The following is a 16,855-nucleotide window of genomic DNA, read 5'->3' on the forward strand; positions in this document are numbered from 1 at the left end:
TACTGGCTGCGACAAGACGATGTCGACTTTTTTCGACGCCGGGTTCTCAGCTCGAGTCGGAAGACTTCGGCGCGATTTTGGCCTTTTTCGGTGCCGAAGGTGTTGCATGGTCACCGCTTTTTTTTATGGGTCGAGCCATGGTCTTCAGGCAGTGGCGTCCCGAGGCCTTTTGTTTTATCGGCTGACTTTGGGGTTGGGTCATTGCAGGCGTACTCACTTTTTGGCCTGCTGTCGATCTCCGGAGTCGTCCGATTCCGATCCCTGGATGGAGATAGCCATCTCCTCCTCTTCGACGTCTAGGTGTTGCGATGATTTCGACGCCATCTGCATGCGTCTCGCCCTCTGATCTCTCAAGGTCTTTTTTGACTGAAAGGCCTGGCAGGCCTCGCAAGTATCCTCTGTGCTCCGGTGATAGACACAGATTACAGACCCGATGCTGGTCTGTATATGGATACATAGCGTGGCACGTCGGACAGAAACGGAAGGGGGTCCGGTCCATGAGGCTTCGACGACGTGTGTGTTCAGGCCAACCAGGCCTCGGCTGGGCGTGGAAGCCCCAAAGGGCCACCGAAATGGTTGTGTCGTCTGTGTCGATAGAAGATCTTTCCTGAACGCAAACACTGACATTTTTTGGGAGGATTTTAATACTTTTGAAATTCGAATCACGGAGCGAAGAGGAACACGTCCGAACCCGATGGCGGAAAGAAAACAATCTAAGATGGAATCAATGCCCATGCGCAATGGAGCCGAAAGGGAGGAGTCACTCGGTCCAGTGACTCGAAAAGACTTCTTCGAAGAAAAACAACTTGTAACACTCCGAGCCCAACACTAGATGGCAGGAACAGTGCACAGCATGTGTATCTGCAGCTACACATGCCATCGAACTATATATATATATATATATATATATATATATATATATAAAAATATATATAAAAAACATTTATAATGTGTTCTGGGGTCCCCACATGTGGGCAGGACTATTCAATGCTTATGCTTGATGAGTCAGTTTTTACTCCTTTTTAGGATACTTTTTGAAAGCTAGTTGCAATGCAGGCTGTTCATGGCAGATAAGATCAAAGAGGCATCCGATTATTTTGAGGAGGACTGAATAGGAATGCTCCAAATCCAAATCCAAAAGGATGGCCATTAAATCAACCCTTTGCAATAATGTATATCCTTTGCTCATTGCTACTTGATTGCAATGACTGAACCAGGACAGGCACACTTTGATTGTGCAAGTCTGGGGTGCAAGAAACGTTTAACTGTCACATTGAAGTGAGGAGGGTTTGAGGGCTATTTAAAAGGCATTTGAGGAAACGGATGAACTGTTAGAGAAACAAGACTGCCACCATTTGAAGAAAACAGTTGTATGTGACATCAAAGATTACCTGGGCTCAGTGAGTTCTTAGCCTTGCAAGACTCCTTTGGTGGTAGCTGGTGACAAACTCTGGAACTGTTAATCCTTAAATAATGCATGACCAACCACTTACCTTTAAATGAATGCAACCAGTCCCACTTACAGATGTTTAGACAGAGAATACTCAGATTAGAATCACTCAGCCGGGTGCAAGGCCAGGGAGTGTGTGTATGTGTGCACCCCCAACACTAACCAAGCAAGCCAGTTTTGCTAACTTAAAGGAACAATTTGAATACTGGCTCTTGGCGCAATATTAATATTTGTTTAAGCTACTAAACGGTGATCTCTAGCTTAGAGAGGGAGCTCTAGTTGTGCAATATTGATCGCAATGGATGCATCAGCATTTTCACAATCAAGAACCTTAATTTCTTTAATTACAGCTGTTAGACCCGACAGCTCTTGGCGTGATTTCCACTGTGCTGATTTTAGCTTTGGCTGGCCTTAGGGCTATGGGCACTTTACCACTGTCTGCCAGGGCTAAAGTGCAAGTGTTCCCTGTCTAAATTGTATTGGTAATTGGTTTATCCATGACTGGCATATTTGTGTTACTGGTAAGTCCAAAGTAGAGGGCACTATGTGTGCCTAGGTTTTGTAAATCAAATGCTACTAATGGGCCTGCAGCACTGATAGTGCCACCCACATGGGTAGCCCTGTAAACATGTCTCAGACCGGTCAATGCAGTGTCTGTGCGTGCAGTTTTAAACTGCCATTTCAACCTGGCAAGTACACCTACCTGCCAGGCCCAAACCTTCCCTTTTACTACATGCAAGTCATCCCTAAGGGATGCCCAAGGCAGCCCCATGGGCAGGGTGCAGTGTAATCCAAAGGTAGGACATGTACTGGTGTGCTTTACATGTTCTGGTAATGAAATACTGCTAAATTCTGTTTTCACTTTTGCAAGGCCTCTCCCTCCCAGAGGGTAACTTGGGGTTTGCCTTGAAGAATGTTTCAAAGTGTAATTTCCCATAGGGAGCAGATACGGATGTGGAGTTTTGGGTCTCTGAGTTCACAATTTAAGAACACAAGTTTTGGTGAAGTCGGTTTTTAAATTTTAGGTTTGAAAATGACACTTTTAGAAAGTGGGTATTTTCTTGCTTAACCATTCTGTGCCTCTGCCTGTCTGTCGAATACATGTCTGGGTCAGGACAACAGTTGGGCCATTTGTGAATTCACTCTAGACAGTCACACAGAGGGAGCGGAGGTGTGCCCTGCATTTCCTGATGGCCCATCAGAAGGCTGATGGGTCTTCCTGAGCTAGTGGGGTAGTAGGAGTCGACATTGCAACTGAATACGGATGTGCCTGCCCTCACCAAGTGGTGCCAGATCCTGCATCGGGGCCTTTACAAGTGAACTCTGGTGCAACTAAGAAGAAACTAAGCACATCTACTCCAGAGCGACTTTGAAACCAGCGTCACTCTTTGACTCCGCGCCGCAGCCTGCACCAGAGCTGTGGTCCCCACTGAGTACAATGACTGCAATCTGCAACACAAGCCCTGCCACGGAGTGAGTCCCGAATACTGTCACCAAAGTCTGTGACACCCAGCTTGGCTGCCGCACCTGTGGCCCCGTGGTGTAATCGCAAAGTCGACGCCTCGCATCTTGACCTGCTGGATTCATTGACCCCACCAGGTCGGTAGGAACCGACGCCTCACCATCGACACCGCATTACCTCCCCTGCAACTGTTGGGAACAGACGCCTCCCCTCTCCTGCCTAGCAGTAAGGAACAGACACCTCACCTCCCTAGTAGCAGTAAGGAACTGACACCACGCAGGCTCCAGTGACGCCTCACATCACCGACTCCATGCAATGTCTTCGTTTCCACATCATTTTACAAGGTACTGTATATGTGGGGTCCGTGCGACTGTGACCTGCCCGCACTCCCTCGCAAATGGCTTTAGACTGTTGGGAACAACTCCATCTATACACCGTGATAGCCCGGGTTGGAGCTATTTTGTTTCTAAGCACTCTAAGATTTAATCTTTGAAATTCGTATCTTTACTTGTGTATGTAGGATTTTTGTTGTTTTGGTCTTTTCTTTTTTTTTTTTTACTCAGATAAATATTGGCTTTATTTCTAAACTGGTGTGGAGTACCTTTGTGGTGCTTTTACTGTGTTACTGTGTGTACAAATACCTTACACATTGCCTCCGAGATAAGCCAGGCTGCTTGTGCCAAATTGCCAAGGGGGTGAGCAAAGGTTATCTTAGCTGTGTGACTCTCTTACCTTGACTAAAGTGAGGGTCCCTTCTTGGGCAGGATGCAAACTACTGCCAACTAGAGACCCCATTTCTAACAGCAGTCATACTAGGAAGTTGGGAAAAAAGACTATTAGAGGATATACTCTCTGTGACAAATCAATTTCTCAAGACTTGGTGTTGTTCTCCCACAAAGGTCTTTACCACATGAAAGGCCAACAATAAAGATAAGATACAGGATTAAAGGACACAGTCTGCTTTCAGCAAATTAAGATGAAAAAAAAAGCTTACTCACATTTTGCGGTATACATCATAGGAAGATTTCTCTCACCCCAGGACAAGAATGACTGGGGTGGGTTCAACTAGGATATGGGGGCTATCATGAGCTGGGATTGGATCTGTATTCACAATCCTAACACTTAAAATTGACTGCCTCTCTATTTGATTTATTCAGGGTGATGCTGACAAGATTTAAATAAGATGGCAGATGTTACAGAGTAAATAATCTTCCTAAATCCATAAATAATTATATAGTGTTGATATCCTTCAGACATTTCTTTCAACCGCTCAGGCCTTGACCTGTCATCAGGGTACCTAAGAAAAGAAAAGCACTGATTCCTAATCTCTAAAGCCCTTTATGAGTCCTATCTCAGACAGGAGGTGTGAAGTAATTAGCACATGTACACAATGATTTTGCCTGGTATAAAGTATTTATCACATGGTCTATGCTCTCTTTAAGTGGGCATCATACTTGCATACTGGGACCCCTTCCTGTGTGTAATAGCTCTTCCACCACGCCTTGAAAAGAGAGTTTTAAGGATGTGCTGAGTTGATTGTGTGCCAATTTTAGATTCTACATGCACATGTTTAAATTGTCGTAAGGGATCCAACATCTTTAGATGAATACTAAATCTTTTTGTCCTGGGAGAATGATCTTTAAAACATGGCTGACACTAATTGTGAACAATGCTAGTCTCTGTCTAGTAGCAAGCCCTGTCCCCCTTTCCACACAAGGTCTTCTTGTCCATTTCCTCTTACGAAGCTTATACCTAAAAAGAAAAAACAAAAAAACATACAAAATCCCAAATCACGGGTAAATAGCTGTCAGTCTCCTGAGATGGTGGGTTAGTTAGAGGTTTTGAAACCATATTTGTTTTAGATTTCCTATTTGTATTTAATTGCAATTTATCGATTATTAAGACACCAGGAATATGGAACTGAACCATTCTGCCACAATTAGTTTAAGTGAAAGTATAACTGGAAAGGTTGATGTCTTAGCCACTAAGGCCTGCTGTAACTGGTGTCTACTCACCAACCTGAGTTTAAAGGTCTATAGAGATGGAACAGCTTTGGGAAATGAACTGTTCTATTAAAACACAACCCAAAACCCACTCCTGGGTAAAGGTCAGTGCAACAGGCAGCACATTTAAGAGGTCCTACAAATGTGCCAAACAGAAACTGCACTTGCACGATAAGACAAGAATCAAAGACAACATAGTTATGGAGTACCTGAATGAATTACGTGTTAGAGGTCACTGTCTAACAAATATTTGCGGTTAAAATGGGCAGTATTTACTAGTCATGTATTGATTAATCCTCTGCCATTGCACCTCTGTCCCACACATTAAACTTTGACAACTTTTATCCTTTTCTCATTACGATGAAAATAATTAATGGTTGTTGCAGAAAGACTGTTAAATCCAGGACATTTGCTTTGAAAAATTGTAGCAATATCAGGTCAGCATAGGAGAGGTGATGTAAAAACAGTTGTGCCTCCTACATTGAGAGTGGAAGGTTAATCTGAAGGCTAATATGAAAAGCCCACACAGTACACAACAATCCTCTCAGGCATCACTGCTTTTCAATAATACACAACAACCAGCTGTAGCTCATTCAAATCGGTGATGGTCTTTTTATATACAAATAATTGCAAAATCATTTAAATAGCTTCAATATATATATATAATATATATGTATATATGTATATATAAATACAAGACAAGAGATTCCCGCCCTCTCCCAAAATCAAGTGATTTAACAATCAGACAATTTACAGACACATTTTCCTGCACACAGTCATTTGTAGCTCACATGGCAGTTTGTACATCAGCATTAACAACAGAAAATCTATACAGATTCAGATCATCATTTGCATCTTGGTAGTGGGCAGACGCGAGTCTAGATCCACCCTGGCAAGTTCTGTAACGTGCTCTGCAGAGAGGTCAAAACCTTGCTTGAGGCAAGTGGGATTGGCAATGGAGAACCAATGGTGAGGACGCTACATGGACCTGCACCCATTTATGCTAGACATTCTGGTTTCGAAGCAAAGGCACAACCAAAACAAGCCAGTGGCTTGCAAACCACAATTTGTCAAATGTATTTAGTTGTGTTATAGTGTATCCCATGGAGAAGAATTATACTTGAATTGGAATGTGGCAATCACCACCCTCATCAACCACCCTACCTACACCACTATCCAGACAGGGTTATATGTGCTGTCCATCAAACATAAACCTGTGGTATCAACTCATGAGTGGAATGACAGTAACCACAGCTCTAATGTGGCAAAAAGCCAGAACCCTTTATTCAATATGCAGATTGTGGAACGGAATCTCACTAGGTATAGGAAGAAGGGACGGACGGCAGAATGACCACAAGGCACGGGATAGAGAGCCTTCTGTTGGAAGAATTTTGAAGATGCCCGCATTGATGGTGGCTCACTTTTTAAAGTAAGTAACTTGCTCTCAATTTAGCCAACCATTCAAACACTTACAGGCGGTGTGGCATGCAAATTTATCATCATCCATATGATTGTAAATCACATATCTGAAGGAGAAGACAGGAATGCTATAACAAGGAATTAAACGCTGTGTAGCACTGCCCAGCCTCCCTCCCCCAAGAATATTTAATTTGCTCCTCTGCCACCCAAGACGAAAATGAGAAAAAAGTCTGATTGAGCGGAATAAATGTACTGCATGCAGCATTTTGTCACCCGGTGAAAAAAAAGTATCAGGAACTTGGTTGTAAATAAACTGCTTGATTTAAGGTCAAGTATACATTTTGATTCAAGGTCACTGGTTTGTTAGTAGGTTCCATTTTAACCAGGCCCACCACTCGTAGGGTCATAGGTGGTAGAAAGAGGACATCTGTAGTGCCATTGAAAGAAGTGGATAGAGGGGCTGCCAGCCATACTCTAGGACTAGATATCCTTCACACCCTACAAAGGTGGCAAAATCAAAGGCCTTCCCTGATAGGAGGACATTTCTTTATCCGCCTCCTCTCAAAACAAACGTCGGCCTTTTGACATTAAATGGATAATAAAGGAGGCATGAAAACAATACTAACATGCCCTTCCCTAATTTCTAATCCTCTCTCAGAAGCCTTTAGGGAGTAACTTTAACATCCCATCACCTACACAGCATAAGATAAACCATCAGAAGACACATTTAATCTTGCACACTGACAGACCTCACACCCCAGGCATGGTGGAACAAAGTATATCCTGGTCAGTGACTGGATCCACAGTTTTACAAATTTAAAGTTGGAATGAAAACCTGACCACATCTACAGTCACTGGTTGATGAATTGTCATCATAGTTGCTCTTTGTGTTGAAGTTAGTTGTGTCTGGCTACTTCAATCATGAGGCTTCTAGACACGTAATCAGTAGGTGCACCAAACCCAGGCCATGTTTTTTAGTCCCCTTGTAACATACAGAGGTAATGTTGGTCTTGTATATTACAACAGAGAATACTTTTCCTCGAACAATCCAAACACACATTTCTGTTTCTCTTTTCTTAGCTATTCAATTAGGAGTCCGTTTTTGCATTTCGCCAGCTAGCGAATCAGGTCATATATGACTCTGTGGCAAGAAATAAAAAGCTAGGAATGGTTCATGTACATTATGCTCATGTGCAGCGCCTGGCAGCATCATCTGTCCAGTTCCTGCTGGAAGGACACGCCAAGCTCTGGCCAAGTGTGCCAAAAGCAGAAGACTTTTCTTGCTCTTACACAACATGCACGTTTTAGCTTTTTGTTCTTAAAAAAATGACACAGGGAAAAATAAATAACACAACTTCCTTTTTCCCTGCACCACCCGTGAAATTCAGTTCATATAGGAGGGATGATAGGAGACGTGTAAATCAAGTCCACTGTGTGCTCCCCTCTCTTCATATAATAAAAAAAAGTGTGAAGGCATTGCCAAAAGGCCCAATTAGCCTCTTTAAAGGGCCAGTGTCTCTTCATTTCATGTATATATTTGTTGGTAATTATGTGAAACAAAATCTACGATTTACACAAACACCTAACCACCTGAAATATGATGACAGCAGAAGAATATGAGAATACCCATCAAACCCTCCCCTGCCTTAAACTATGGACAATGGCCCAGGCGATTTCTCTTTAGTGCAAAGTAACTGAGGGCATGGGCTACCAGTGGCATGAATTTCATCAGCCTCCCCGCCCCCATCATCATCATCATCATCATCATCATCATCACTGTAGCAGGAGGACAGTGTGCACAAGCATCCATCAGAAAATGCAGACAGGACAGAATTTCTGCCCCACCGCTTAGTCTTTCAGCCTGGCAAGCAAAATTAATAATGGCCGTTTCTACATTCTGGGCAGTGGGCAAAGAGCAGATACTCTCTACACAAGCTGCCCTTCCCACCCCTCCCCTGCAAATATAATAATTGCCCTCCCCCACCCATTAACAATATTTTCCATCACTTCCTTTAAACCCACTATGGGTTTTATCAGCAGCAGCTCTGTCACGCGTTGCAGACCAGTTCAGATATCTTAGGTGGATCCACACTTCAGTCCTGGCAAGAAAATGTATGGCAGCGTATAATGTCCTTTCATCAGCCCTCGTCTTTCCACACCAGAGTTTCTCAGTTCAGAATCCAACTCTACGCTGTCTCCTCTAAGTGGTCTTGGATATCACCAGGGCACCTATGGAGGGCCACAAACTGGAGGAACTTTTTTGTCTTAAGCTTGTTTAACTGGGGTCCAGCTCCACATTTCAGCTTCAATCCCAGGGCACTTAGAGCTGTAGTTTTACTTCCCATTTACAAAAATAGATTGCAGTGGCTCAGGATGAGAGCTGAGAAAACTGATTTCCCTCTCAAGTCCACATGGAGGCTCAGCCCGGTCCCTGGCATTGACTGTGTCAAAATGTCCTTTACGTGGTGCCTGTGCTGCACCCAGTGGCTGGAGCCTTATTTGGGGGTGCCCGGCCTCTTGGGGGTGGTGGGCCTCTTGGTTTGCCAAAGGTGTCCATGGATGGTGACAGCATCCACGCTCATGGACATAGTCTTGCTGGGGATGGATGTGAAGCGCTTGCGGTCAGAACTGTACTTGTAGAAGCCCTCAATCATGTTCCGGGTAATGGTCTTTGGCCCATAACCAGTCAAACGAGTAAACTCATCAGTCTCAGGTGAGAAGCTGTAGACCGCCCGGAACTGGCAGCTGGCATCTCGAAAAAGTATTAGAAAGTGATTGGCTGCACTCTTCTCCATTTCCTTAAAATACAAAGAGAAGCAAAGGTAAAGGTGGTTAAATCATATGCCTGTATGGGAAAAGGGAAGATGGGAAAACAGGCATGCATGTCCCTAGATTTTTGTGCTTATTTCCATATTTTTTTTATTTATTTTTTTAACTCATTTCAGTTTGTATTTATCTTCCCACACCAGCACCCATCTCTTCAGCCTCCCATTAAGCAAAGAACTTGATTTAATCAATAGCATCTACAAACCCTCAGCATTTTTCTACTTGCCCAACTAGTCCGCAGAGATTATTTAGAATCATGGCCAGTTCAATCCCTCATATTTATTTATAAAAGCACAGTATTATTTCATGTAGGACAGTATTTAGAGCTGTGCCCTTGGGTATGGCTGGGAAGAAAAAATAATATTATATATATATAAATAAATAAATAGTCACTTGCCCAGTGTACATCTGTCTGTGGCATGTTCCGCTTCAGATTCACATGCTATGCATAGTCTGCCATCTAGTGTTGGGTGTTACAAGTGTTTTTTTTCCGAAGAAGTGTTTGAGTCACGGGATTGAGTGACGACTCCTCTTCGGCTCCATAGCGCATGGGCATCAACTCCATGTTAGATTGTTTTCCCGCAGAGGGTAGGAGTGATAGAGTATAAAGAAAAGAGATGGCCATGCAAATGGAATATATATATGTACAAGTGAATGTTGAACTTAAACGGCTATAGGCTCCCAAGGAGGTGGGAGGGTGCATATGAATCTGCAGCGGAACATGCCACGAGCAGATGTACACTGGGTAAGTGACATTTTCCGTTCGATGGCATGTGTAGCTGCAGATGCACACGCTATGCATAGACTACAAAGCAGTTTTTCCTCCTATAAAAGCGGTGGTTAGCCTGTAGGAGTTGAAGTTGTCTGAAATAATGTTCTTAGTACAGCTTGGCCCACTGTGGCTTGTGGCGCTGCTATCACATCTACACAGTAATGTTTGGTAAATGTATGTGGTGTTGACCAAGTAGCCGCTTTACAAATTTCAGCCATTGGTATATTTCCTAAGAAAGCCATTGAAGCCCCCTTTTTTCTTGTGGAATGTGCTTTAGGTGCAACTAAGAGCTGCCTTCTAGCTTTAAGGTAACATGTTTGAATGCATTTTACTATCCACCTTGCTAAACCTTGTTTTGAAATGGGGTTACCAGTAGGTGGTTTTTGGAATGCAACAAATAACTGTTTAGTCTTTCTAAATGATTTTGTTCTATCTATGTAATACATTAAGGCTCTTTTAATATCTAATGTATGCAGGACTCTTTCTGCCACAGAATCTGTGGGAAGAAGACTGGTAGTTCCACTGTTTGATATGAAACGGTGATACAACCTTTGGGAGAAATTTAGGGTTAGCTCGCATTACGACTGTTTGTGTACTTGTATGAACGGTTCTTGAATTGTGAAAGCTTGGATTTCACTAACTTTTCGCAATGAAGTAATTGCGACTAGGAAGGCAACTTTCCATGTTAGGTATTGAATCTGACATGAGTGCATGGGTTCAAATGGTGGGCCCATAAGTCATGTGAGCACTATGTTTAGATTCCACGAAAGCACTGGAGGCGTTCTAGGTGGGATGATGCATTTTAACCCTTCCATGAACGCTTTGATAACAGGAACTCTAAATAAAGAACTATGCTGTATATTTTGTAAGTACGCAGAGATTGCAGTGAGATGTATTTTTATGGATGAAAAAGCTAAGTTTGCTTTTTGCAAATGAAGCAAATTACATACAATGTCTTGTATTGATGCTGAAAGAGGGGTAATTTGTTTAGATGGACAGTAATGCACAAATCTTTTCCATTTGTTGGCATAGCACTGCCTGGTAGTGGGTTTTCTTGCTTGTTTAATTACTTCCATTCATTCAGTTGGTAGTTGTAGATACCCAAATTCCATGACTTCAGGAGCCAAATCGCTAGATTGAGTATGTTGGGATTTGGATGCCCGATTTGTTGTTTGTTTTGTGTTAACAGGTCTGGTCTGTTTGGGAGTTTGATTATGTGGTACTACTGACAGGTCCAATAGTGTTGTGTACCAGGGTTAACGTGCCCACGTTGGCGCTATGAGTATCAGTTTAAGCGTGTTTTGATGCATTTTTTTTTTTTTTTTTTTTTACTAGAAATGGAATGAGCGCGAGAGGGGGAAAAGCATAAGCAAATATCCCTGACCAATTCATCCACAGAGCATTGCCCTTGGATAGGGGATGTGGGTACCTGGATGCAAAGTTTTGGCATTTTGCGTTTTCGCTGGTGGCGAATAGATCTAGGTCTGGTGTTCCCCAAAGTTGAAAGTATAGCTGAAGCACTTGAGGGTGAATCTCCCACTCATGTGTTTGTTGATGATCTCTGCTGAGAACATCTGCCAATTGGTTGTGTATCCCTGGAATGTATTGTGCTACCAGGTGAATTTTGTTGTGGATTGCCCATTGCCAAATTGTTTGGGCTAGGAGGATATGTTGGGATGAATGGGTCCCTCCTTGTTTGTTGAGGTAATACATTGTTGTCATGTTGTCTGTTTTGATAAGGATATTTTTGTGAGTGAGAAGAGGCTGAAAAGCTTTGAGTGCTAGGAATACAGCTAGCAACTAAGGGATTTATGTGTAACTGTTTGTGTTTGGCGTCCCATTGTCCTTGAATGTTGTGATTGTTGAGGTGTGCCCCCCAGCCACTCATTGATGCATCTGTTGTAAGTATGGTCTGAGGCACGGGTTCTTGAAATGACCGCCCTTTGTTTAGGTTTGTGGAATTCCACCACTGAAGGGACATGCATGTTTGGCGGTCTATCAACACTAGAGCTTGAAGTTGATCCTGTGCCTGTGACCATTGCTGTGCAAGGCACTGTTGTAAAAGCTGCATGTTTAGTCTTGCATGTGGGACAATGGCGATACAGGATGCCATCATGCCCAATAGTTTCATGATGAATTTGACAGTGTGCTGTTGGGCTGGTTGTATTTGTGGCAATATATTGTGAAATGCTTGTATTCTTTGTGGACTTGGGCTTGCAAGAGCTGTTTGCGTATTTAGTGTTGCCCCTAAATACTGTTGAATTTGCACAGGTTGTAGGTGTGATTTTTGGTAGTTTATGGAGAACCCTAGGTTGTGTAGGGTTTGTATTACATAATGCGTATGGTTTTGACACTGTGTATGACTGTTGGATTTTATTAGCCAATCGTCGAGATATGGAAAGACATGAATGTGTTGCCTTCTTAGGTTGGCTGCAACTACCGCCAGGCATTTTGTAAATACTCTGGGAGCTGTTATTCCGAAGAGTAACACTTTGAACTGATAATGCTTTCCTTGAATCACAAACCTGAGATATTTTCTGTGCGCTGGATGGATGGGTATGTGAAAGTACGCATCTTTGAGTTCTAATGTTGCCATGAAATTGTATTGTTGAAGTGGTGGGACAACATCCTGTAGTGTTACCATGCGAAAATGTTCTGACATGATGTAAAGATTGAGGGTTCTGAGATCTATTATTGGCCTTAAGGTTCCGTCCTTTTTGGGAATGAGGAAATACAGTGAGTAAACTCCTATTCCTACTTGATTTTGTGGCACTGCCTCTATTGCTTGTTTGAGTAATAGAGATGTTAATTCCTCTTGCAACAGGGCGATATGTTGCGTGGAGAGGTTGTGTTGGTTTTGATGAAATATTTGGTGGAGTTTGTGCCAATTCTATGCAATAGCCATTGCGGATGATTGATAATACCCAGCTGTCTGTGGTAATGGGTAGCCAATTGTGGTATTGTATTGAGCTATTTGTAGAGCGCATTCCGGCAGAACGCATCAAATCGCTAATCTGAACAAGTAAAGGAAGCAGAGGGGTACCAACAGGGAGGAAAAAAAGCACCTATTGGGAGAAGAGCCAAGTTTTCAATTTTTTCCTAAAAATGGCGTGAATAGTAATTTGCTGAAGAGCAAGTGGTAAGCCATTCCACAGCCTAGCGGCTGCCACTGTAGAAGCATGATGCCCCCCCCCCCCATCTTGCCCTATGGCAACGGGGGAGAGCGATCACATATTTGGTAGACGATCTCAAGTTTCTGGTAGGTTGATACAGACAGAGTGGACTTCCAGTATTCACAGCCCTCGGATTGCAGGGCTCTGTAAGGCAGAGGGTTTTAAAAATGATTCTTATTAATAGGTAACCAGTGTAGCAATTTCAGGCTCCTACTGACAGAGGACGACTGTGGGAGATTAAGGATCAAACGTGCCGCGATGTTCTGAATAGACTAATTTATCAAGGGACGATTTATTTCAATTCAATTCAAAGAAGCTTTATTGCGGCTACAAGAGCCAAAAAAGCGCGAGCAGTAATAAATACAAATAAATGCACATGATAAAATAAAATTGCAGGTAAATATGGTGATAAGAGGGAATAAAATATAAATAAAAATTCAAATGGAATAAAAATGAAATAGAATAAAATGGAATGAAATTAGATAAAATGAAATGAAGTGAAATGCACTCTGCAGGATGTTGGGACAGTCTTATTTGGAGTTTTCCCTCTAATAAGCCAACTAGCTCCGAGGAATTTGGCGATAGCGATCACTAGCGTTGGCCTGGTGTCTGATCTAAGGATTCGCAGAGCTAGCGCAGAGCAGCGTGCTCCCAGTAGTCTGCATGCCGGGGCCAGCCATTTCCTACGGGGGGCAGTATACGCGGGGCATGCAAAAAGGAGGTGAGGGAGATTCTCCACGGGGGCTTTGCAAGCAGGGCATGCGGTGGATTCGTTGTGTGACCAGCTGCTGGTGAAAAGTCTTAATGGGAGTGTTCCAATGCGGAGCTGGAAGTACAGTTTCCTTTCCCTTGGGGCCGTGATTTATTTGGCATTTAGCAGAAGGGCATTGCAGTAATCTAGTCTAGAAGTGACTAGAGCCAGCACGACCGACGTTCTTAAATCTTCCTCTAAAAAACGCATGATTTTCCTAAGAGTTTTGAGAATCCAAAAACAAACTTTGATGATTTGATTTATTTGAGACTTGAATGAAAGGGAGGTGTCAGATATAACGCCTACGTTTTTAGCAGAAAGACACGGTGAGGGACATCCCCCACAGGCTTCTGGCCACCAACTACTATCTCAGGGGATATTATTACGGCCAAAGCACATAATCACGGTCTTATCCTCATTAAGTTTGAGCCAGTTGCTGGCCATCCATTTATTGATAGTAGCCATACATAGTTGAAGCTTCTTTTTTGATTCTTCCCAGTTGTGTGATACAGGAATAATCAACCGAGTGTAATCCGCATAGGATACAATCTGGAAGCCGAAAGAGCGTACTAGGTCAGCTAAAGGCACCATATACAAATTAAAAAGAGTAGGACTGAGGGAAGACCCGTGCGGCACTCCACATGGGAGTTGAAAGGGAGAAGCCATTTGACCACCACAGGCCACCGCAATGGTTCTATCTGTAAGGAAAGATCTCAATAAATTCCAAGTCTTGCCCCTCACTCCAGCCTGGTGGAGGCGCTGGAGTAAAATGAGGGGAGAAATGGTGTCAAACGAGGCGGAAAAATCAAGTAACACTAGAATAGAGCCTTCTCCCATGTCCCCTCTCCTGCGGATCATATCAGGGGTGGAGATTAAAGCCGATTCAGTGCTGTGCGCCCGGCGGAATCAGTGTTGGGAATGGTCCAACCTTCCATTAGCTAGAAGAAATTCGGCAAGCTCCTGGTTGAGATGTTTCTCTAGCATTTTGGCAAGGATGGGTAGCAATGAAATCGGACGAAGATTGGAGAGATCTGTTGCATCTTTGCCAGGTTTTTTAGCAAGCGGGATAACCGTGGATGGTTTCCAATTAACAGGGAAACTACCTTCCATCAGGATTTCCACAAACACAGGCTCCAGGGCAGAGGCAATCAGAGTGGGAGCTAATTTTAATATACGTGGCGGACAGGGGTCAGTAGGTGATCCGGATTTCATTGACTGAAGAATGTCTACGATTCTATTAACAGAGAGAGGTTGAAAGCAGTGTAATTGATTGCTGGGGTCATTGTTGTGGAACCTTTGCAATCTTCCCCCCACAAGTGAGGTGTGAATTGGGAAGGGATGGCTCAAGTCACTGCTTTGCCTGTTGTGAGGCTTGTTTTACTGACTGATATTTTCCCCTGCCTCTGGGGTACTGGCCTCTGTAAGTACTTTTGAATCCACCTCGTTGATATTGAGATTGGTAGGCCGACTTTGTGAGGTGGATGCCTCAGGTGTTTGGGTTCTAAATCCACCTCTGTATTGGGGCTTACGAAAGGATCCCCTGTATTGTGTAGTATACAAAGCACCCATGGCTTTAGCTGTGTCAGAATCTTTTTTTCAATCGCCGTGTCCACCTCTGGGTCAAAAAGCTGTTTTTGGTTAAACGGCATATTGAGGACAGCCTGTTGTATTTCAGGCTTAAACCTGAAGACCTAAGCCATGCGTGTCTTCTTATGGTGACAGCAGTGTTTATGGTTCTAGCTGCTGTATCTGCAGAGTCTAGGGCTGACCTGATCTGATTGTGATGGCTTGCCCTTCCTCAACTATTTGTTGTGCCCTTTTCTGTTGTTCTTTGGGGAGATGTTGTATTATGTCTCATCTCATCCCAGTGGGCTCTATCATATCTAGCCAACAATGTCTGAGAGTAGGTTATCTTCCACTGGTTGGCTGCCTGAGATGCCACCCTTTTTCCCTCAGCATCAAACTTTCTACTCTCCTTGTCTGGTGCGGTGCATTCCCTGATGACTGCGAGTTTTCTCTTTTTCTGGCTGCGCTTACCACTACAGAGTCTGGAGGCAATTGTTGTGTGATAAAGACAGGATCAGAGGGAAGTGGCTTATATTTTTTCTCCACCCTAGGAGTATTATTCTAGTTTTAACTGGTTCCTTGAATATTTGGTCAGCATGCTTTAACATGCCGGGGAGCATGGGAAGAGACTGGTAAGTTGCATGTGTAGAGGAACGTGTATAAAAAAGGAAGTCATCCTCTAACGGCTCAGTGTGCATGGCGACATTGGGATAGGATGCCACCCTAGCTATGACCTAAGTGTAGCCTGTACTATCCTCTGGTGGTGATGGCTTAGAGGGATAGCAGTCTGGGTTGTTATCCGGAATGGGATCTGGATCATAAAGATCCCATGGATCCACATTGTCCTGCTGTGAATCAAATTAGTGTGCTGGAGATTGCATTGGTGTAGGACTGGTAGGGGGAGAGATAAGTAAATGAGGACAGTGAGGCGGAGACTGAGGAGGAGAAATTTGAGGAGGTGGAGGCTTCTCTTTGGTTCTTGGCACTTTAGCTGGTGGTTGAGCAGTGTCCAATTCTTCCTGAAAGGCTAATTTCCTATTTGGCTTTAGAGGAGGTGCTGTTATAATTCTGCCAGTGTCTTTAGGGATGTGAATCCTGGCTTGCCTTTCATCTATTGCCTCCATTTGTGAGTGTTCCTCAGTCAGTTTATGGCTTTCTTTGAGTGCTTGTGAAAGTCCATGTTCCTCCGCGTAAATTGACTTTTTCAGCTCCAAAGCTGTTTTTTTTGGTATCGAAAAAGTCTGAGTCGATGATGGTCTCGGCTCTGAAAACGATTTTCGAGGTTTCGGCTCGAAGGATTGATGTTTGGTGGACTCGGAGACAGAGCCTCGGTTTGAGTCCGATGGCTTGGGTGGCGTGGCCTTTTTCGGTGAAGTTGTGGGTTGGTCACCGAAGGTGTTTTTACGGGTTGAGCCATGGCCTTCCGGCAGTGG

General features: G+C 43.6%; 1 protein-coding gene across 4 annotated transcripts in view; it reads right to left on the reverse strand.

The window, feature by feature from the left end:
* Positions 1-5,503: 5,503 nt before the first annotated feature.
* CAMSAP3 (calmodulin regulated spectrin associated protein family member 3) overlaps positions 5,504-16,855 on the reverse strand; it is a 220,901-nt gene continuing 209,549 nt past the window's right edge. For all 4 annotated transcript variants that reach the window (XM_069230366.1, XM_069230368.1, XM_069230365.1 and 1 more), the window contains one exon: positions 5,504-9,132. In XM_069230366.1, coding sequence (XP_069086467.1) covers positions 8,830-9,132 — 303 coding nt within the window. In that variant the 3' untranslated portion in view covers positions 5,504-8,829. The remainder of the gene's footprint in view (positions 9,133-16,855) is intronic.

The sequence above is a fragment of the Pleurodeles waltl genome, chromosome 4_2 (assembly GCF_031143425.1).
Source record: "Pleurodeles waltl isolate 20211129_DDA chromosome 4_2, aPleWal1.hap1.20221129, whole genome shotgun sequence".
NCBI classification, from domain to species: Eukaryota; Metazoa; Chordata; class Amphibia; order Caudata; family Salamandridae; genus Pleurodeles; species Pleurodeles waltl.